The sequence below is a fragment of the Hippopotamus amphibius genome, chromosome 1, assembly GCF_030028045.1.
Source record: "Hippopotamus amphibius kiboko isolate mHipAmp2 chromosome 1, mHipAmp2.hap2, whole genome shotgun sequence".
Lineage (NCBI taxonomy): Eukaryota > Metazoa > Chordata > Mammalia > Artiodactyla > Hippopotamidae > Hippopotamus > Hippopotamus amphibius.
In genome coordinates this window covers 179,630,679-179,652,728 of record NC_080186.1, presented here as the reverse complement: position 1 = coordinate 179,652,728, position 22,050 = coordinate 179,630,679, and the positions used below count along the sequence as shown (strand labels likewise).

Sequence of the window (22,050 nt, the reverse complement as noted above, 5' to 3'; positions counted from 1 at the left end):
AATATGAATATTGGACTAAAAGGTTTATAGCTATCATTAAGCTAAATATTTTCTCTGATTTTAGTTGGTCTTTTTTTTTCTTTCCAAAATGAATATGATATACCTTGCAATACCTTGATTAGCAGATTTAACTTGTTTAAAACCTGGCATGATTAATGGTAGTTGTTAGAAATTTATTGTAACTGCTTTGTTTTATTCTTGATGGTGAGGGTGACATTTTGAAAAAGGAAATATGAAAAGAAAAATTTTATGTAGTAAAACATAGATTAGATGGAATCAAATATTAACTTTATAGAGTTGATACAAAATTATTTAATCTTTACTGGAAAGTTGACTAGCCTTTTTGTGTTGTTAACATTACCTTCCATCTCCCTGTTTTATGACGTGATTACACTTAAATAGTTGAGCCCAAGTCACTGTGACTTTTCAGATGGTTAGGAAATGTTAATAGATACATGGCAGGCCCTGTATTTTCGATGGGAGATGTTGGAGAGTATTTTGAGACTGCTGCTGTTTCTTTATTCCTTTACATGTGGAAGTGAAATTTTCTTCATCTGACATTAAAATTCTGGTGTATCCTCAGATCTTTTCTTTTCCTATATAATGTAATTTGCTGGCACATGCATTTTTAAAATAGAAGTTCTTCCCTATTTGTGCTTATTTGGAAGTAAAGTTTAGATAGCTGCAAATAGACTGTATCTGAATCATTCCCAAGAAGAATGCTTGACAGCTGTCATCTTTGCCTTTTTCTGTTTTCTTTCATTTTCTGAAAACTAAAGGTCTTGAACCATCTCTTTCTTTAACAAGTGCTAACATCTCCTTTTAAAAAGGATATGTGCCTCCAGGCATTTTATTGACTATTTCTGGCTAAATCAAGAGAAGGAAAGAATTAGAAACCTAGGAATTAAACATTTTCTAATCAGGAGGTTTTCCTTTAGGAATGAGATATCATAACGGAGACAAGACGTAATAGTGTGTAAGAGAACAATTTGACTTTAATTTTCAGTTGGTAGTACTCTGGCACTAGTAGCTCTGAAATCTGTGGTATAAAGTACTCTGGGCTCAATCTTGCTTTAGTGTCAACATTTTAAATGAGTGAAGTGAGTAAAAATTTCTTAGGAAATAGAATAAAATTTATAGCGATGGTTAATGAGTTCCATGGGATTAAGTTTTCCCCCACACATGCTTCTTTTAAAATATATGAAATTTAAAATATAATGTCAGTCCAGTGTTGTTTTTTTAGTAAATTTGGTTAAAAATAAAATTTAAAAAAATATCCCCAGTATTTTGCATGTTACATCTCATCTTTACTCTTTGTCATGTGGTTATTCTTTCTTGATGAAGTCATTAGAGGACAACTGTGAAACCATCAAAAATTCTATGATGGAGGAGCCAAACATCAATAAGGTACAAAATATCATTCAACTGAAATTAGAAATTGCATTCTTTAACAAGAAAAACAGTGTTTGCATTTTAGTTTTGGACTGGACTTTGTTTCCAATGCAATTAAGTTACTGTTTTCTCAAATTACTCTTTTTTTTTAACAAGTTAAATATTGCAATCATAAAAATTGTTTCTGTTTTGTTATTAAGAGAGTGCAATTTTAAAGGGAGTTGAATGTATCGTGTTTTGGCTACAGATTTTTCTGAGTAAATAAAACAAAAGTTCTTAATAAAATATAATTACAGAAAGTATTATAGAAGTATAGAAGTATTATTCTGTTTCTGCAGGTATCACTTTTGAAGTTAAAATTCTCTCCTATGATGTTAATTACTTAAAATATATCAGATGCTATTATGTATTTGTTTTACTGGTGCTAGTAGCACACAGCACATTGCCTTATGCATAGTAAGCACTCAGAGTACTTGAGAACAAGAGCAGAAAGGATGGGAATTTGTACAGTCATAAAATAACTCCCAAATGTTCTGTGATTGCACATTCAAATACAACTTTTAGTCGGTTGGTATTTAACTCATATGTTTCATATTCTTATTTTAAGACAATCTCAGAGTAATTTTTAGGGGAAAAACATCTCAAAATATTTTTTTAAGGCTACTAATTCCCACTTCTTTTTCTTTCCCAAGGGATTCTATGCAATTAATTTAAAAAGACTGATTTGATATAAAGTGTATATTATAACTAAAACTTTGGCAGAGTAAATATATGCTATCTGTATGTAACTTTGGAAATTTCTGACGGCCTTTGGAAGTTTTGAGAGTGTAATTCAGGCTTTTAATCAGTTAATAATACTCTTTGCCCGGGTAATCATTAATTCTTATAGTCTATACATTATCATGAATTCTTATCCTAAGACTTTTCTTTTGACAGAATTTATAAAATGTTAATGATCAGAATGTTGTATTTCTGTAGTCATCACACTATATCAAAAGGCAGTCATTCTGTTTGGTTAACATCATAACCATTTTTGGCCAGAATTTTCCAAGCCATCTGCTACACTTTTTTTTAAACAGATTTGTAGATATACCTGACATAAAGTAACTACACGTATTTATTAAAGTGCAGAGTTTGTCCAGCTTTGGCATAGCATACATTGGTGAAGCCATCATCACAATCAAGATAATGATTATATCCATCACCCTCAAAACTTTAACTCCTTCCTTGCTTCTCCTTTCCTACCTTTGCCCTCTTTCTCTCAGGCAACTACCAATCTGCTTCCTGACATTATTGATTAGCTTGCATATTCTTGAATTTTATGTAAATAAAATCATACAATATGTCTTTTTTTCCCATATCCTTTCTCTTAGCATAATTATTTTGAGATTCCTCCATAGTGTGTATTTCAGTAGTTCATTCCTTTTTATTGCTGAAGTATATTCCTTGTATGACTGTACCACAATTTGTCCACTTGTCTATCGATGAGCACTTGAGCTGTTTCCATTTTGGGGCTGTTTCAAATAAGACTAGTTACCATATTCATGCATAAGTTTCTTTGTATGGGCATATGCTGTCTTTCCCTTGTATAGATGCCTAGGAATGAAACAACTGGATCATATTGTAAGTGTATGGTTAACTTTTTAAGGAACTGCTTAAGTATTTTTCTGTGTACCATTTTACATTCTCAGCAACAGTGTACGAAATCAGTTGCTTAATGTTCTCACCAACACTTAGGTTGGTCAGCCTTTTTATTTTAGCCACTCTAGTAGATGTGTAGTGGTAGTTCATTATGGATTTAATTTGCATTGAGCATCTTAATGATGTGCTTATTTGCCATTTGTGTAACTTTTTGCTTGAAGTATCTTTTCAAATATCGTGTCTATTTTTTATACGGTTGTATGTTTTCTTGAGTTTCAGCAGTTCCTTAGGTATTTTAAATACAGATGAAATATGTGATTTTAAAATATTTCCTCCTAGTTGATTTCTTGTTTTTTCATTCCCTTTACAATTTCTTTTAAACCGCAGAAGTTCTTTTTTTTTTTTAATCTCTTTATTGGAGTTTAATTGCTTTACACTGTTGTGCCAGTTTCTGCTGTACATCAAAGTGAATCAGCTGTATTTATACATATGTCCCCATATCACCTCCCTACCATGGCTACTTTCCACCCTCCCTATCCCACCCTTCTAAGTCATCACCCATCATCGAGTTGATCTCTCTGTGTTATACAGCAGCTTCCCACTAGCTAGCTGTTTTACATTTGGTAGTGTATGTATGTCAGTGCTACTCTCTCACTTCGTGCCAGCTTCCCCTTCACCCACCACCCCATGTCCTCAAGTCCGTTCTCTACATCTTCATCTTTATTGTTGCCCTGTCACTGGGTTCACCTGTACCGTATTTTTAGATTCCATGTATATGTGTTAGCATGTGGTATTTGTTTTTCTCTTTCTGGCTTACTTCATTCTATGACAGACTCTAGGTCCATCCACCTCACTACAGATAACTTGATTTCATTCCTTTTTATGGCTGATATTCCATTGTATATATGTGCCACATCTTCTTTATCCATTCATCTGTTGATGGGCATTTAGGTTGCTTCCATGTCCTGGCTATTGTAAATAGTGCTGCAGTGAACATTGTGGTACATGTTTCTTTTTGGATTATGGTTTTCTTCTTTTCCAATTTGGATTCCTTTTATTTTGTTTTCTTCTCTGATTGCTGTGGCTAAAACTTCCAAAACTATGTTGAATAATAGTGATGAGAATGGGCACCCTTGCCTTGTTCCTGTTCTTAGAGGGAATGCTTTCAGTTTTTCACCATTTAAGAATGATATTTGCTTCTCATATATGGCTTTTATTATGTTGGGGCAATTTCCTTCTGTGCCCACTTTCTGGAGAGTTTTTATCATAAATGGATGTTGAATTTTGTCAAAAGCTTTTTCTGCATCTATTGACATTATCATATGAATTTTATCCTTCAATTTGTTAACATGACATATCACAGATTGATTTGCATATATTGAAGAATCCTTGCATTCCAGGGATAAACCCCACTTGATCATGGTGTATGATCTTTTTAATGTGCTGTTGGACTCTGTTTGCTAGTATTTTGTTGAAGATTTTTGCATCCATATTCATCAGTGATATTGGCCTGTAATTTTCTTTTTTTGTGACATCTTTATCTGGTTTTGGTATCAGGGTGATGGTGGCCTTGTAGAATGAGTTTGGAAGTGTTCCTCCTTCTGCTATATTTTGGAAGAGTTTGAGAAGGATAGGTGTTAGCATTTCTCTAAATGTTTGATAGAATTTACCTGTGAAGCCATCTGGCCCTGGGCTTTTGTTTGTTGGGAGATTTTTAGTCACAGTCTCAATTTAAGTGCTTGTGATTGATCTGTTCATATTTTCTATTTCTTCCTGGTTCAGTCTTGGAAGATTGTAGTTTTCTAAGAATTTATCCATTTCTTTCAGGTTATCCAATTTATTGGCATATAGTTGCTTGTAGTAGTCTCTCATGATCTTTTGTATTTCTGTGGTGTTGGTTGTTACTTCTCCTTTTTCATTTCTAATTCTGTTGATTTGCATCTTCTCCATTTTTTTCCTGAGTCTGGCTAATGGTTTATCAATTTTGTTTATCTTCTCAAAGAACCAGCTTTTAGTTTTATTGATCTTTGCTATTGTTTCCTTCATTTCTTTTTCATTTATTTATGATCTGATCTTTATGATTTCTTTCTTTCTGCTCACTTTGGGGTTTCTTTGTTCTTCTTTCTCTAATTGTTTTAGATGTAAGTTTAGGTTGTTGATTTGAGATTTTTCTTGTTCCTTGAGTAGGATTGTATTGCTATAAACTTCCCTCTTAGAACTGTTTTTGCTGCACCCCATAGGTTTTGGGTCATTGTGTTGCATTGTCATTTGTTTCTAGGCAGTTTTTTATTTCCTGTTCGATTTCTTCAGTGATTTCTTGGTTGTTTAATAGCATACTGTTTAGCCTTCGTGTGTGTGTATTGTTTACAGTTTTTTTCCTGTAATTGATATCTCGTCTCATGGTGTTATGGTTGGAGAAGATGCTTGATACAATTTCAGTTTTCTTGAATTTACTGAGGCTTGATTTGTGATCCAAGATGTGATCTATCCTGGAGAATGTTCCATGTGCACTTGAGAAGAAAGTGTATTCTGTAGTTTTGGGATGGAATGTCCTATAAATATCAATGAAGTCAAGATGGTCCAGTGTGTCATTTAAAGATTGTGTTTCCTTATTTATTTTCTGTTTGGATGATCTGTCCATTGATGTAAGTGGGGCGTTAAAGTCTCCTATTATTGTGTTCCTGTCGATTTCCCCTTTTATGGCTGTTAGCATTTGCCTTATGTATTGGGGTGCTCCTATGTTGGGTGCATAGATATTTACAATTGTTATATTTTCTTCTTGGATTGATCCCTTAATCATTATGTAGTGTCCTTCCTTGTCTCTTGTAATAGTCTTTACTTTGAAGTCTAATGTGTCTGATATGAGTATTGCTGCTCCAGCTTTCTTTTGACTTCCATTTGCATGGAATATCTTTTTCTGTCCCTTTACTTTCAGTCTGTATGTGTCCCTAGGTCTGAAGTGGATTTCTTGTGAACAGCATATATAAGGGTCTTGTTTTTATATCCATTCAGCCAGTCTGTCTTTTGGTTGGAGCATTTAATCCATTTACATTCAAGGTAATTATTGATATGTATGTTCCTGTTACTATTTTCTTAATTGTTTTGGGTTTGTTTTTGTAGGTCTTTTCCTTCTCTTGTGTTTCCTGCCTAGAGAAGTTCCTTTAGCAATTGTTGTAAGGCTGGTTTGGTGGTGCTGAATTCTCTTAACTTTTGCTTGTCTGTAAAGCTTTTGATTTCTCTGTCGAATCTAAATAAGATTCTTGCTGGGTAAAGTATTCTTGGCTATAGGTTTTTCTCTTTCAAGACTTTAAGTATATCCTGCCACTCCCTTCTGGCCTGCAGAGTTTCTGCAGAAAGGTCAGCTGTTGTCCTTATGGGTTTTCCCTTATATGTTATTTGTTGCTTTTCTCTTGCTGCTTTTAATATCTTTTCTTTGTGTTTAATTTTCATTGGTTTGATTAATGTGTGTCTCAGTGTGTTTCTCCTTGGGTTTATTCTGTATGGGACTCTGTGCTTCTTGGACTTGATTGACTATTTCCTTTTCCATGCTGTGCAAGTTTTCAGCTATAATCTCTTCAAATATTTTCTCAGACCCTTTCTTTTTTTCTTGTTCTTCTGTATTCGAATGTTGCTGTGCTTAATGTTGTCCCTGAGGTCTCTGAGACTGTCTTCCATTCTTCTTATTCTTTTTTCTTTTTCCTGCTCTGTGGTTAAACTGCAGAAGTTCTTAATTGATATATCGGACCTCATCAAAATTTGTTCTGTGTATGGATTTTCTTTCTACAAAAATCTTTGCCTAACCTAACCTGCTTTGTTGATATTTTATAGTTTTAGTTTTACAGTTAGGCCTATGACCCAGTTTCAGTAAATTTTTTAATGTGGTGTTAAGTGTGGTTTGCAGATACTTTTTTTTTATCTGTGTATCAGTTGTTCCAATACTTTTTGATTATCCTTTCCTCCACTGCATTGCCTTTCTTTTAAAAAGTCAGTTGACCTATATCTGGAAGTTTATTTCTGTACTCTATTTTGAACCATTGATCTATTTGTTTATCTTTATGCTAATACCCTATTGTCTTATTGCACTGACTAGAACTTCTGGTCCAGCATTTAATAGAAATGGTGAAAGCAGACATTTTTATCTTGTTCCTGATCTTGGGGGGAAAGCATTCACTCTTTTGTCATCATGTATGATGTTATCTGTAAGGTTTTTTAGATGCCCTTCATAAGATTTTTTTTTTTTTTTTTTTTTTTGCTGCTTTGGGTTTTCATTGCTGCATGTACGCTTTCTCTAGATGTGGTAATGGGCTACTCTTCATTGTGGTGCACAAGCTTCTCATTGTGGTGGCTTCTCTTGTTATGGAGCATGGGCTCTAGGCACAGCATGCAGTAGTTGCAGCATGAGGGGTCGGTAGTTGTGGCGCACTAGGGCTTAGTTGCTCTGTGGCATGTGGGATCTTCCCAGACCAGGGATCCAACCCATGTCCCCTGCTCTGGCAGGCAGATTCTTAACCACTGTGCCACCAGGGAAGTACTCCCTTCATAAGATTGAAGAAGTTTCTTTTCTTAGGTTGTTGAGAGTTTTTAATCAGGCATGGATGTGGATTTTGGCAAATGCTTTATTGGGGGGTGGGGGGGTGGGGAGGGCTACTGTTAAGATGATCATATGGTTTTTCTTTTTTTATTCTGTTAATATGGCCTACATAGATTGATGGATTTGTTTGATGTTAAATCAACCTTGCATTCCCAGGATAAGAACCGTTTGGTCATGATATATTATCTGTTTTATATATCAGATTTGATTTGTTAAAAATTTTGTTGAGAATTTTTGTATTATATTTATGAAAGATATTGGTTTGTAGTTCCTCATAGTGTTTTGGGGTTTTTTGTGTTATCTTTTTTTGTTTGCTTGTTTTTTCTTTGTGTGTGTGTGTGTGTGTGTGTGTGTGTGTGTGTGTGTGTGTGTGTTTAAGAAATGCTGGCCCCATAGAGTGAGTTGGAAAATGTTCTCTCCTTTTTAATTTTTTGGAAGAATTTGTGTAGAATTAGTATTGTTTCTTTCTTAAGTGTTTGGTAGAATTCACCAGAAAAATTATCTGGGCCTGGAGTTTTTAAATCTACAACTTCACTTTCTTTAACAGACATAGGGCAATTCAGATTTTCTGTTTCCTCTTGAGTGAGCTTTGGCAGTCCATACCTTTCAGGAAATTTGCTTCATTTCAGTTGTCATATTTATTGGTGTAATGTTATTCATAATATCCCCTTATCCTTTTAATACATCATAGAATCTCTGCTGATATTACCTCTCATTTCTCTGCAATAATCTTTTGAAAACAAAATTATTTCTTTCTTAATATTTATATTCCCTAATACTCTGGGTATTGGTGTTATTTTATATTCATCCAATTGCCTCCCAATTCCTTCTAGTATGCCTTTGATATTCTTTAGATCTCATCTTCATGTTTGTTTTATTATATCATTAAAGTTATGCTGAAGTACTCCAGGCATGCAGCTTTACATTGTGGAAGGTTAGAGTAACTGAAAACCACTAATGAAACCTAGAGTACAGCTTTTCTGTAGATCTGTTGTGTGACATTGAACTCATTCCACCCTTGAAACTTCATTTACTAATATGTAAAATGAGGGTTGATAGTTTTAAACATGCTGCTGCTTTAATTGAAATAGTAGTAGAGTCCTGGAGTTAGTCTGTTAGAATGTTTCCCTTCTCCACTTCCTAAGGGAAGCTCTGTGGAACCCAAACACTATTCAGATCAGTTTCTACACAAAATTTCTTTTTTAAAAAATTGTGATAAAGTATATATATAAAATTTACCATTTTAATCGTTTTAAGTATACAGTTCAGTGACATTAAGTACATTCACATGGTTGTGCAACCATCCCTACCATCCATCCCCAGAACTTTTTCATCTTCCTGAATTGAAACTCTTTACCCGTTAGTTCTCCCTTTCCTCCACCCCTCCCCCCAGGACCAGCCAATTACCATTTTACTTTCTGTCTATGAATTTTACTACCCTAGGTACCTATATAAGTGGAATAGTACAATGTTTGTCCTTTTGTGACTGGCTTATTTCATTTAGTGTAACATCTTCAAAGTTCATTGATGTTGTAGCATGTATCACAATTTCCTTTCTTTTCAAAGTTAAATAATATTCTGTAATGTAGATATATTTCATTTATCCATTCATCTGTTAATGGGCACCTGGGTTGTATCTATCTTTTGGCTATTGTTGGTAGTACTGCTGTGAAAATTGATATACACTATCTGTTCCAGTCTCTGCTTTCAGTTCTTTGTGTGTATACCAAGAAGTGCAATTGCTGAATCATATGATAATTCTTTGTTTACTTTTTTATCTGCATAATCTCATAAGATCTCTTTTAGTGTTAATACTTGGATTTTTTTCCTTCATGTATCCAGCCCAATCATATTTTATAAGCATGGCTTGAAACCTTATATTAAGAAGACCTTTAAGACCATATTCATTGTGATTTTTTTTACTCTGATTTTATGTTGCATGACTTTTAATGTTTATAGCACATGCAAGTTATATATTTTTATTTGCCCATATCATGTCCCCACTTCCTTCCTTTCCCAGCTTAGATTCCATGATCCATCATTATGATCAATCCCTTGCAAACCTCCTCAACCTTTTTGCCCTGTTCTCTCTACACTGTACTTGCTTTGAAAATTCCCAAAGCTGTTTAAACCTAGCTCTCTGTCTACTCTGTGTCTGCACCCAAATAGCTGAATATGGATGAAGAAAAAGGACAAACCAGGGGCTTGCCTTATTTAAAATTATAGCCACAAATCCCAAATTAAACTACTCTACCATCATAATTGTTTCTTCATTCTCTTTTCCGTTCTGGCTAGTTTTTCCCTCTTACCTCAGCCTTCCAATTATTTCTTCACTACTTTCCATGAATGACTTCGTTTTGCTGTCAAAATAAGTACAGTCAGCAGAGATTTAGCCCATCATAGTGTCCCACCACAGAATCTAACTTCTGCTCTATATGCAGATATTTTGTTCTGCCTTCTCTCACAGTAGATGAACTGTCACTCTTTTTTCCAAGGCTGAATCTTCCACTTGTGCACTGATGCTGTCTGCTGTTACTTCCCCAAGGACTTTGGTTCAATATTTATCCCTCATCTCACCTCCATGATAAATTTTTACCTCTCTTAAATTACTCTCCTCAACATAAACAAGTATATTGTATTGTCTTACTTTAAAATGAAAACCAAAAAATCTGCCTTTGAATCACCCCATTTCTCTAAGCCTTTATCTAGGAAAATTCAGTTACAGAGTTGCATATAAAGTCATTCAAGAAGACTTAAAGAGTAATATTGCAAATAGCATGTAGGAACTACCCGGCTTCAGAAATAAAACATTATCAACTTAGGTGAATGCCCCCTGAACCTTCCCCAGTAGGCTTCCTTCCTTATTAACCAGATGTCACATGTTTTTGTAACCTAGCTAGGGATTATCACCAGCCTGCTCCACTGAGATTGTCCTAGTGTATGACCACTAATTTAAATAGTCAATTGTCCATCTTTTTTAAATTCAGCTTTTCAGTGTTGTTTGATAGTGTTGATCCCAGCTACTTTTTTGAAACTCTTGCTACACTTGATTCCCGTAACATCATCTTTGATTATTAAGTATTCATAGTTGGAGAATGTTTCCTGTTCTGTCAGTTTATTCAGTGTCAGTATTTCTCTTTCCCAGTGCTATTTCCCACTCCTGAAATGACCGATCTTTTTTTCCTATCTTTGAAATGTTGGGTGCTCCAGGACTTAGTTCTCTAACCTTTTCTCTTCCTATCTTTATTTTCTCTTTGAGTTATCTGATGGCTTAAATATCATCCATTGGCTAATAATTCTTAATTCTCCTTAGCCCCACTCATTTCATGAAGTCCTGACTTGCAGATGTAATCTAATAGTTACCTCCCCCTGAATGTCAAAACATAGAATTTTCTGTCTTCCCCTAACCCCAACCTAAACCCACTCTTTCCTTCACTTTCATCTCAGTACCATTCATTGAGAAAGGTCAGAAAACTGGGTGTCATTCTTGCTTCCTCTCTTTTACTCTTACTGCAATTTCGGCCCATTGGCAAAATTTATCCTAATTCTAACCACTGAATCACTACTACCATTCCTACTACCCCAATCAAATCCACCACTGCCTCTTACTTCAGCTACTATAGTAGCCTCTTAACTAGTTACTTGGCAGCCAGTCTCACAGCCTTTATGTTTTGCCCCACAACATCCAGAATTATCAAAACCATCCAGTGGTTTTCTAACCTTAAAATAAAATCTGAATTCTTTATTATGGCTTTTAAGACCCTGTGCAAACTAAACTCTGCCTACTTCTCCAGACTCATTTCCCACAACTCATGATTGTTCTCAAAATTAAATATGCATGAAATCTTGATGCTAAACATCATTTCTCCTACCCCACCCCACCCTCATTGATTCTCATGCAGATCATCTTGGGACCACACTATTAAAAAACAATGTTTTAGTAAATCTAGATAATGAGAGGACAGGAATGTATTCCCACATTGAAGAAGCTTTTTTGAAGTTCATGCTTTCCTCTCCATGAGTGTAAAGTTTGAAGTGCTGCAGGTGAAACTTCAATTTTCCACCCACCCACCCATTCATTACCAGCAAATAGCATATCCCTCTATTCCATGGAAATATTATTTATTTCTACTTTCTTCAAAACCCAATAGTGGATACTTAGTATGCTTTAGATACCAGGTAGATAGGTGGTTAAATTGGGATTTTGGTCATGAAATTACAGAATTTGACTTAGACATTCTTACTGGATGATGGGCCTCAGCCAGATCTAAGACTTTATTTAGAGGAGAAGTTGACCCTTAAATCAACCAAAATGCTGGTATGAGCAGTGAAATTCTCTTATGTTTGTTATCAAGTTGCATTTAAGTTTAGAGTATATTTGACATCTTTACATCCAGTGACTATGAGTTTTGATTGCATATAGTTATTTTGGTTTGGTTATAAGTCTCTTTCAACTTTGCGAATAAACTGGTGTCTTAGTTGCCATTTTTAAAAATACTGCTAAGCCTACTGAGTTCTGTGGTCAAACAGTGGATGGGGATTGGTGATATTTTTTCTAAATTTTCCAGGAAGTAACTTTGTTTTCTAATTTCAAATTAATAATGTTTGCACTGTACAATGAGTTGTGAAACATTTTATAATAATTCATTTTAAAGATTGACTTTTAGGGAGGATAAAATAAAATGAAACAAAATAGTACATTAAGTAACATCTCCAACTCTTAACAATTGCCTCTTCATTTTACCTCTGTTTATTTTAGTAAATGTTGGTTTTATACAGTACTCTCTTCTGAGTTGAAAGGTGTATATGTCTTCTGTGGGGTAAGCAAAAGGTCAAATATATTTCCCTTGTCTAAAGTATATTGAATTACGGTTTATTCAGCTATTAAAATGATTGCTAGTTTGGGCAAATTACTATGCCTTTCAGGGTTTCAGGTTTCTTTTATAAATTAAGTGTTATTTTAGACAAGGAGTCAGCAGAGTGTATTCAGCTGGCTATGTCCTACTTGTTCTTCTGTAGGCCATGAGCTAAGAATGGTTTTTATATTTTTGAAAGGTTGTTTAAAAAAAGAATATGCAACATGACTCTTCATTGGTCTGCAAAACCTAAGATATTTACTTTCTGATCTTTTAATAGTTATAAAATATTATCAAAGGATTATAATACTAAGAAACGTGGTGAACTTATTTTACATTAGAATGTCTTAAAATTAACTTATTGCAGCTTAAGAACATAAGCAGTTAATGAAGTTGTATATCAATTATCTTTTTATATGTGAAAAAGCAAATTTGAAAAGATGTAAATTCCTTTTGCCAAATTTTGCTTTAGAAATCATCAGCATGTAAAATAGTACCTTTGGATTGGAAACATCTGAAAAGTTTCTTAATTTATGGAAGTGTTAAATGAAAGACTGACATATTTTTTTTCTATTACTAAAATTGCTGTATTTTTGTTTTCTTTCCTTCCGTTTAGATAGAAGCAGATTTGGGATATCCTGGAGGTAAAGCAAGAATTATTCATAAGGAATCTGATATCATTACTGCCTTTGCTGTTAATAAGGTAAGTACATAGACCTTTTTTTTTTCTTTGATTAAGTATTCATAGTTGGAGAATGTCTCCTGTCCTGTCAGTTTGTTCCGTAGCAGTGTTTCCCTTTCCCAGAGTTACTTTCTATTCCAGTAACAGTGTTTCCCTTTCCCAGAGCTAGTTTCTACTCCTTAAATTGCAGTCTGAGTAAATTTTTTATTTTATAAAATGATTGTTGTTTGATAATTTATTTGAAGTGTCAGAAAGAGAAAAACAAATATCGTATATTAACACATATATGCAGAATATAGAAAAATGGTACAAATCAACTGGTTTGCAAGGCAGAAATAGAGACACAGATGTAGTGAACAAACATATGGGCACCAAGTGGGGAAAGCAAGGCGGGGTGGGGGTTGTTGGATGAATTGGGAGATTGGGATTGCCATTTATACATTACTAATAAGAAAAAAAAATCAAATTGTACACTGTAAATATATGCAGTTTATTGTATATCAATGGTATCTCAAAAGTTCTTAAAATAAAATGATTATATTGCTTGATAACTTTATTCGATCTTGGATATATAGCAGATAAAACATTATATTACTACACAGAAGTCTCAAGTATTTATACATACAGTTGCCTTTAGAATTTTTTATTTATTTAATTTTTTAAATATAATTTATTTTTATTTTATTTTGTTTATTTTTTTATTTTTTGGCATGCGGGATCTTAGTTCCTGGAGCAGGGATCAAACCCACATCCCCTGCAGTGGAAGCACAGAGTCTTAACCACTGAACCATCAGGGAGATCCCTGCCTTTTGAATTATACAACACATGCAGTTAATCCAAGGAAGATGTTTCCTATTTTCGTTATGTGAATATGTTGAATGTGGTTCTTAGTATAGATCAAAATTAAGCTTACATGTGACTCACAGAAATTCTCCCTCTTTGACTTTCATCTATAATAGCTGGCCAACTAGAGTGTTTTCTTTGTATTCCTTAACCTTCTACTCAACATCCTCCTTAGAGGTATCTATAAGCTGCTTACCGAAGAGGTAGCCTTAGGTGCAGTGGTTCAAGGTTGAAATTTGTCTTAGTCATTTCCCCTCCTATCTTACCTAATTGCCTTACTGCAAAATGTATAGGGACTTCTAGTTACTCATTTCCTTTTATTTCCATTAAGCTATATATATATATCCTTTTTCATTTAGTCCTAATTTTAAAATAATTTAAAAATATTACTTAGGTGTATATCCTATGGAATTACCCATTCAATACTCATTTCATCAGTTGGTTCTTCATCTTCCTATGCTATGTCTGTCTTTTCTTTCTTTTTTCTTTTTTTTTTTATGTCCACACCGTACAGCTTGTGAGATCTTAATTCCCCGACCAGGGATCAAACCCACGCCCTCAGCAATGAAAGTGTGAAGTCTTAACCACTGGACCGCTGGGGAATTCCCTATGTCTGTCTTTTCTTTGATTTCACCTAGATAGTTCTTTTGTCATTCTGTCCTCATCTTTCCCTCATTTTCCTCACAGACACTGCTGAACAGTGACTAGTTCTGTTCAAAGCAGGCAAGTTTGGAATTAGCCCCTTAGCCAGGCAGCTCTCATGATGTAATATGTATATAATATATATACATGTGAAATACAAATATAAAATTATCTACACCCAGCAAGTACCTTCCTTCCCCTGAAGAAAATAGGATTTTAATATTTTGTGCTGTAAAACAAACTAGCTTTTTTCTCTTACTCAGTTGTATTACATAAGTAACTAGTAATGAATAGGCATCCACATATACAGAGTCTCCTGTTGACTGTGTAAGAGTGTACTTGTTTAATTTTTATTTCTCCAGATGTATTGTTTTTACATCTTTGCTAAATTTGTAGCTAAGAAATGTCTTTTGCTTTAAATTGCAGTAATTTAAAATGCTGATGAGATTGAACTTTCCCCCATTTGTTTAGTTGTGAATTATCTGTGTCAAGAACTGTGAAGGATCTGAAATTTTTCCCTGCTTTCAGTCGAACAAGTTAGCTTTCACAGTTTAATGGATACTGTTAGAAGACATGAGACTCTAGGACCAGAGACAAAGGACAGTTTATTACTAATAGCAAAAGCAAAAGCTAGAATGTTAGCATTTTTTGCTCTGGTTCCCTGAGCCGCAGTTCCCACAGAGTGACAGCAAGAGGGCCAGATGATACCCAGATCTTTTCTAATGTACAGTAAGCATAACTGCCTTTTGATCTGGAGGTAGAGACTATAGCTATATAGACATCCTGGCAATAATACTGTGAAACAAAGGCAGTCATTGACTAACTCACAAGACATGCAAAAGTGGGGAGTCCCATGGAGAATTACCTTCCAGCAGGCTAGTTAATATCCTTTTCCCATGTATCTCTGGGGTCTCAGTTTTTTCTTATTAGTTTGTATTAGTATTTTATATAAGGGAAATATTAATCCTATTTTCTCTTTGCTGTCAATATCTTTCCATTTTCTGTTTTAGAGATACATGTTCTCAATTTGTAGATGTTTAAAATTTTCTATCATTTAGTCTGACCAACTTTTCATTTATGATTTTTTCTGACATACTTCCCTCACTCTTCTTCACCTTTTCTTTGTGACTGTTTCCCAAATTCTGTTTGTCTTGCCTAAGATTGAAAGGCTTTAGGTGAAAGTGACCATCTTATTTGAATAATTCACCATTATTTCTTTAGTTTGGAGTTCCTTATCTCCCTTACCTTTCTTTACCTCCCAGGACTCCTATATTCTTCAACATCTCCCTCCACATGTCTGAACTGTACAAACCGTAGGTAGATTGTACCATTCTAGTAGACTAGAGAGACAGTGCTGGGAGAAGAAATGAAGTGGCACATGCATTTCCATTTATAGCTGGCCTTTCTGTTGGATACTCTGAAATTCTTTACTTTTTAAAATTTTTTTTTTTAATTTATTTGGCTGCATCGGGTCTTAGTTGTGGCATGCAGGATCTTCATTGTGGCATGCGGGATCTTAAGTTGTGATGCGTGGGCTCTTCTTTGTGGTACACAGATTCCAGAGCACACGAGCTCAGTAAGTTGCCCTGTGGCCTGTGGGATCTTAGTTCCCCGACCAGGGATCCAGCCCCTACATTGGAATGTGAACTCTTAACCACTGGACCACCAGGGAAGTCCCTGGAATTCTTCAAATATAAACATATCTCCAAGCTCAAGCTAATGATTATTTCACTCACAGTTTATTCCATATCTTAAAGTTATCATTTCTAGAGGCTGTTTTGTAGTCTCCATTTTCAAAAGTAGCCTTTATACACGTTAGGCTTTTTCATTTAAAAGTTACTGTATGATTTATTTTTCAGGCGAATAGAAACTGCATAGCAATTGCTTCGAGCCATGATGTTCAAGAACTAGATGTTTCTGGAATTCTGGCTACACAGATCTACACTTGGGTAGATGATGATATAGAAATGGAAACCAAAGGGTACCTTTGTACTTTGTTTTTATTTGGTGACGTAGTAAGAATGATGATATCCACAGAACTATACCTTGCAAATGATTTTTTAAATGAATATTTCTAGATTGTAAGCAGAGTGGAAATTGATATGCAAAAGAGTAAAGAAGGAGTGGCTGGAGCTTTAAAGAAGGGAGTCAAGGGTTAGAAGAGAATAAGTGAAGGGATCTGAAATTGTTCATGTAGGAAATTATTGTCTATGAGTTAGGAGTTAAGAGCTGAAGAAAATTAATTTTAAAGGGAAATACACTGTGAATCACATGAATCACACGCTCTCCTAGATACACCAGTGAAAAAAGAATAAACAAAATGGTGAGAGAGAGAGAGAAATGGAATATCAAACAGATTCAAAAGACTGAACACACAGGTTCTGAAGAAAACGCAGCAGCAAGAGGCTGGAGAGTTTACAAAATTTGCCTGTGCCACCCTGTTTCTTCAACTATTTTTTTTCCCTAGCTCATCTAATTGGGATATTGTCAATAAGGATAATTTTCATTGGATTTTTATAATGCATGCAGTATTCATTTAAATGAATAATGATTATCTGTGAGTGCATAGATTGCAAAGCCGGAAAACACAGAGTGCAGCATTTATAAACCACTCATCATGTGGGAAAAGCAGGCACCCTGGAGGATGGAAGCAGTTGCATCTGACCCTGATAACTGAATGGGTCACATGTACCCAAACCTTGCTTTTTAAATCAGAATAATAGAAATATGCTTCAGAGGAGATAAATGACTCCCCAGAGAGGGACAAAAGACATATTGCTCTGTGAGCTCTAAAAACATTAGTTATAAAGGAGAAAGATTCTTACCCCTATAATCCCCCAAGGAGGAAAGGCACTGGGAGTAGAGAAAACAGGCACAGCATGAATTCAGAGAACATTTTCATTTTGGTGAGCATCTGCTGACAGACAGTAAATCCAGTGGTAAGTGTCATGTAGTGTTGGGGCCTTTTTTTCTAGTAAGCATGGTGAGAGTACCTTATCCCGCCTGGCATAATTGTTCTTTGTTCCAGTTGAACATAATGGAGATTTAAAAACTGTAAGAGAACCTAAACGGCAAATAAAAATGGAACTCTATTGAAAATGAAACTCTATTACTAACAAACCTATTTTCTTTTGATGCAAGTAACCCTTAGCATTTTGTAATATCACAGTGTTGTATAAACTATCTTATCAATGATTATGAAATTTCTTATTATAAATCCAGATGTCTACTTTGTGTGTGTACTGTTAACTTTCAAAAGGGAGAATTGAAAAACTTAAAAAGCAGTAGTGACAATAAAGATGTTGCTTTGGCTTCCAAAAAATAAATAAATAAATAAATAAAGGGAAATACAAAGTTATATGTTAGAGCTTTCAGGTATAACAGTAGAAGTAAAGAACTGATGGGTTGCTTTCATTCTGACTGACATTCCTTTGTAGGTCAGAAGATTTCTTGGTTATACATGCTCGTGATGATTTAACAGCTGTGCAAGGTACAACCCCATATACACATAGTAATCCTGGTACTCCAATTAACATGCCATGGCTTGGTAGTACACAGACTGGCAGAGGAGCATCTGTGGTATGTAAAATTTAAACTGTGTATAAATGTCCTGTTTTTCCCTCTAACTTAATAGATAAAGGATGATGTAAACACTTTTTTAATTCTTAATTTTTTTTAGTAAGTCATACGTGTTGGAAGTTATAAATTTTGATTTGAAGAATACTGTTTTCTTTTGAAAATGATAACAGAAATTATTTAAAATAAATAATTGAAAATAGGAGCTGTATTTTAAGTAATAATTATTTGGCACTTACTGGTCCAAATTAGGCCTTAGCAAACTATGGCCTGTGTGTCACATCCTGCCTACTACCTGTTTTTGTATCGACAGTATGCTAAGAATGGTGTTTATATTTTCCAGCCATTGAAGAAAAATCAAAAGAAGAATGGTATTTTGTGACACATGAAAATTATGTGAAATTCAGATTTTGTTGTCTATAAATATTTATTGGAACATAGCCACACTTATTTTTTAATATTTTGTTTATGGATGCTTTCACAATACAATGGTAGAATTGAGTATCTGAGACAGAGACTATATGCCCATAAAGTCCAAAACATTTATTATCTAGTTCTTTACAAAAAAGGTTTGCCAGCTCCTAGACTAGATAATATTTTTAAATGGTTATCAACTAACAACTGTTAATTGATGCTGAGACAAATATATTTTTCTTTTTTTGAACAAATAAAAATGATATAAAATTTTTTTTAATTTAACCAAAATATAATATGCAGATGAACTGAAACAGAATTTTTCTGTAGTAATGGAGGATCTTCTTGAGCCCTGATTACCTAAGATGTGATCCATGTTTATACCTACATGAGATTCCTTTGTTGACACATAGGGTATAGGAATTGATACACAGAACCAAAGAAACCCAGCATCAGCAATTCTTTAGGTGGCTTTCTGGCTTTTTGTAAGGGTTATTATTTAAATAAAGGCTCAGTCATCTTTAATAATACCTTGTAATATTTTATCACTCATATAACCTTATTATTGTTTGAGATATCTATTGTAGCTGTTATAATTACTCCTACTTACCATTCTTTAGATGAAGCTTGAGATCCAGAAAGGTCAAGGAATTTAACTCAGGTCACTATCTCAAATTTGTGGTAGAGCTTGTGTTAAAGCCCTCCACTCTCCTTCACTCATTGATTTCAGGTAGGAGTGTTTTAAGTATTAAATTGAAGAATTTGAAAAGCAATCTATTGATTATTCAAAAGAAAAGACTTGGTCATTAATAGTTAATTGTTTTCCAGTGGACAGATATATATTAAAATTCATTTGTAAAACCTACTGATATTATTATCTTTTAAAGGAGAACTTAAAGAGAATATACAAAATATATGAAAAGAAATAAGCACTTTTTCCAACTCCATTTTCAGAGAATATGATACAATTCTTTCTGTAACAGCTTTCTTTCTGGTCTCTCTGCTTGTGTACCGCTCCCTCTGTTTTGTACACAACAGGCAAAGTTGCTGTTTTCTAAAACATCATTCAGGTTATCACTGCCATGCTTAAAACTTTAAGATTTCCCAGTATAGCTTTAAAACAAGTCCTTAACATGGCCTCTAAGGCTGTATGTCATTTGAACTCTGCCAGCCTCTGCAGAAGCATCTCTCTTTTCCACATCTGATTCTCTTTGCTCTAGTCACTGTGGCCTTCTCTCTGTCACTTGAACACATCAAGCTCAGAGCCTTTGCCTTGTTTTCTACTTAAAATACTCTTCTCCTGTTTACCATTCATATCTCAACTCAAATTCCCAGAGATTTCCCTTGCTTCCCTAGCAAAGGTATCTGTTCCTCCCTACTCTATTCCCAGTACCCTGTTATCTCATTTGATTGTCATATTATCCCATTTTGTCATCTTTATAACTTTTACCAGTTTGGAAATTATCTATTCATTATTTGGTTGTCTTTTTTTATACCCTCTGGAATGTAAGCTCTTTGAGAGATTATGTTATGCCTACCTTATACACTGATGATCTCTAAGTAGAATGGTGCTTAACATGTAGTAGATGCTCAGAAAATATTTGCTTATTCTCCAAAGTATTATAATATTTAAATTTACTCTTAGGACTGAATTTTTTTCCTATTTAAATGTTAAATAGGACATCTTTTTAGTTGGGGTCATTGTGGCTTGTAAATATAAGCATTGGGATTACCCCACTCCATCCTCAGGAAAGACACCAATGTAACAAGATGGTTCCTTTTTATATGGATCTTCTAAAATGATTAATGATTTCTTTCCTTTATAATATTCTACATCTCTTTTCAGAAACTTATTTAACTCTCTGTTTTTATTTTTTTTTTACTCATGATTTTCCTTTGATACTCTTACTAGAAAAAAATGATAATTAAAAGAAAGAATAGGAATCTTTAAGCTTTTTTTAAATTAAGAGGGGCAAGAGATTTAAACATGAAGTTTACTAAATAGAATTAACATTCAGCAGGTTTTCATTTTTTCTGTGGGGAATTTGATCAAATAGTTTCTTAATCCCATTATTAAATTATAAATACTAAAGAAAAGGAATACTAGTTATAACCAATTTCTTCTGTTTCAGAGTATAACTGCATCTATATATATCTTTCAGTGTTTCTATCCCTCACTGGTTCTGCTGGCCTAGTTCCTTCCCTCCCTACCAAATCCGTACTTTACTTATAGCTTTGAGCTTATTGAACAATTTAAAATCCAAAAGAACAATAACAACAAAAAATGTTCATGAGACTGGTGCTACAAACTTAGGATAACCTGTAACTGTAGTTACAGTGTATAAGTAGGAAATATTCTATAAATTAAAATTATCCCTTTAATTTCACATATTTAGTTTACTCTTATTTGACAGGCTTCTTAAATTGTTCAAAGCATAATTTTTAAATGAGTAAATACATAGTTCCAAACTATCAGTTAAAAATTTATAGTTTTCTGTTTACCTCTTTTTTTTTTTTTTTCACATGCTTCTGCCTGTCTTTTTAACCTTATACTATTCAGGATTATTCCAATAAATTTAATGGGATCAGAAAAGAATTGGCAAGAAAGGAGGTAAGACTAAATTCTTGAGGTGAATTTGTTCTTAGATCCTAGGCAATGATACAGAAAGTATATATACACTTAAATTTTAGAGAGCTGAACTATTAAATTTCATTTCTGTTACCATGTTTAGTATTTTTAGCACCCATTATGATAGTTATGGAATCACGTAAAAATAAATAAATGCTACCTGAATTTCCCATCACAATTTAAATTTTTAATACTACTTTTATTGTAACTGTAAAAGAATGATTTTTCCTTGTTAACAGATGATTAAGAAAGCCATTAATAATGTCAGAAGAATGACTTCTCATCCAACTCTTCCTTACTGTAAGTTGTTAATAATTAGCCATTATTTTAAGGAATTTAATGGAAACTTTTAGTTTCAGTTGAAAGATAGTCAACATTTAATTTATTTATTTTCTGCAGAGAATGTTTGATATCAAATAAAATCACTTCAAAATTGGTTAAAAATAGGAAAAGTAATTCTTCTGAATTAATAGAGAAGGCTGACTTAACATACATTTTTAGCATTTTGACTGCATATTTCTCAGCGCATTTTATTTTTGAACATTTCTGGACTCTTTACAGTGTTAAATTGTAGTTGATAATTATTGTTTTAATAATTAGATCACTCCCATCTTTTATTACATAGACCAGAACCATACCTTGGTCACTTACAGCCTCATTGTAATCAGCTTGTATTTTATTAATATTTTGTCAGTTTGTCTTTTATCAGATACACTAATAGTAAGTATAGGAAATGGTTATTAGTACATTCTTACATTCTAAGACAGGATATATTTATTTTCAG

At 33.9% G+C, this 22,050-nt stretch overlaps 1 protein-coding gene across 9 annotated transcripts in view; it reads left to right on the top strand.

The window, feature by feature from the left end:
* DMXL1 (Dmx like 1) overlaps positions 1–22,050 on the top strand; it is a 140,500-nt gene that overhangs the window by 97,046 nt on the left and 21,404 nt on the right. For 3 of the 9 annotated variants that reach the window (XM_057736908.1, XM_057736948.1, XM_057736934.1), the window contains 6 exons: positions 1,345–1,407; positions 13,097–13,183; positions 16,507–16,628; positions 18,085–18,226; positions 21,198–21,248; positions 21,506–21,566. In XM_057736908.1, the coding sequence (XP_057592891.1) occupies positions 1,345–1,407; positions 13,097–13,183; positions 16,507–16,628; positions 18,085–18,226; positions 21,198–21,248; positions 21,506–21,566 (526 nt within the window). Of the gene's footprint in view, positions 1–1,344; positions 1,408–13,096; positions 13,184–16,506; positions 16,629–18,084; positions 18,227–19,257; positions 19,368–21,197; positions 21,249–21,505; positions 21,567–22,050 lie in introns of those variants that run through there. The other 6 variants (XM_057736915.1, XM_057736940.1, XR_009053985.1 and 3 more) reach the window with 5 other exon arrangements.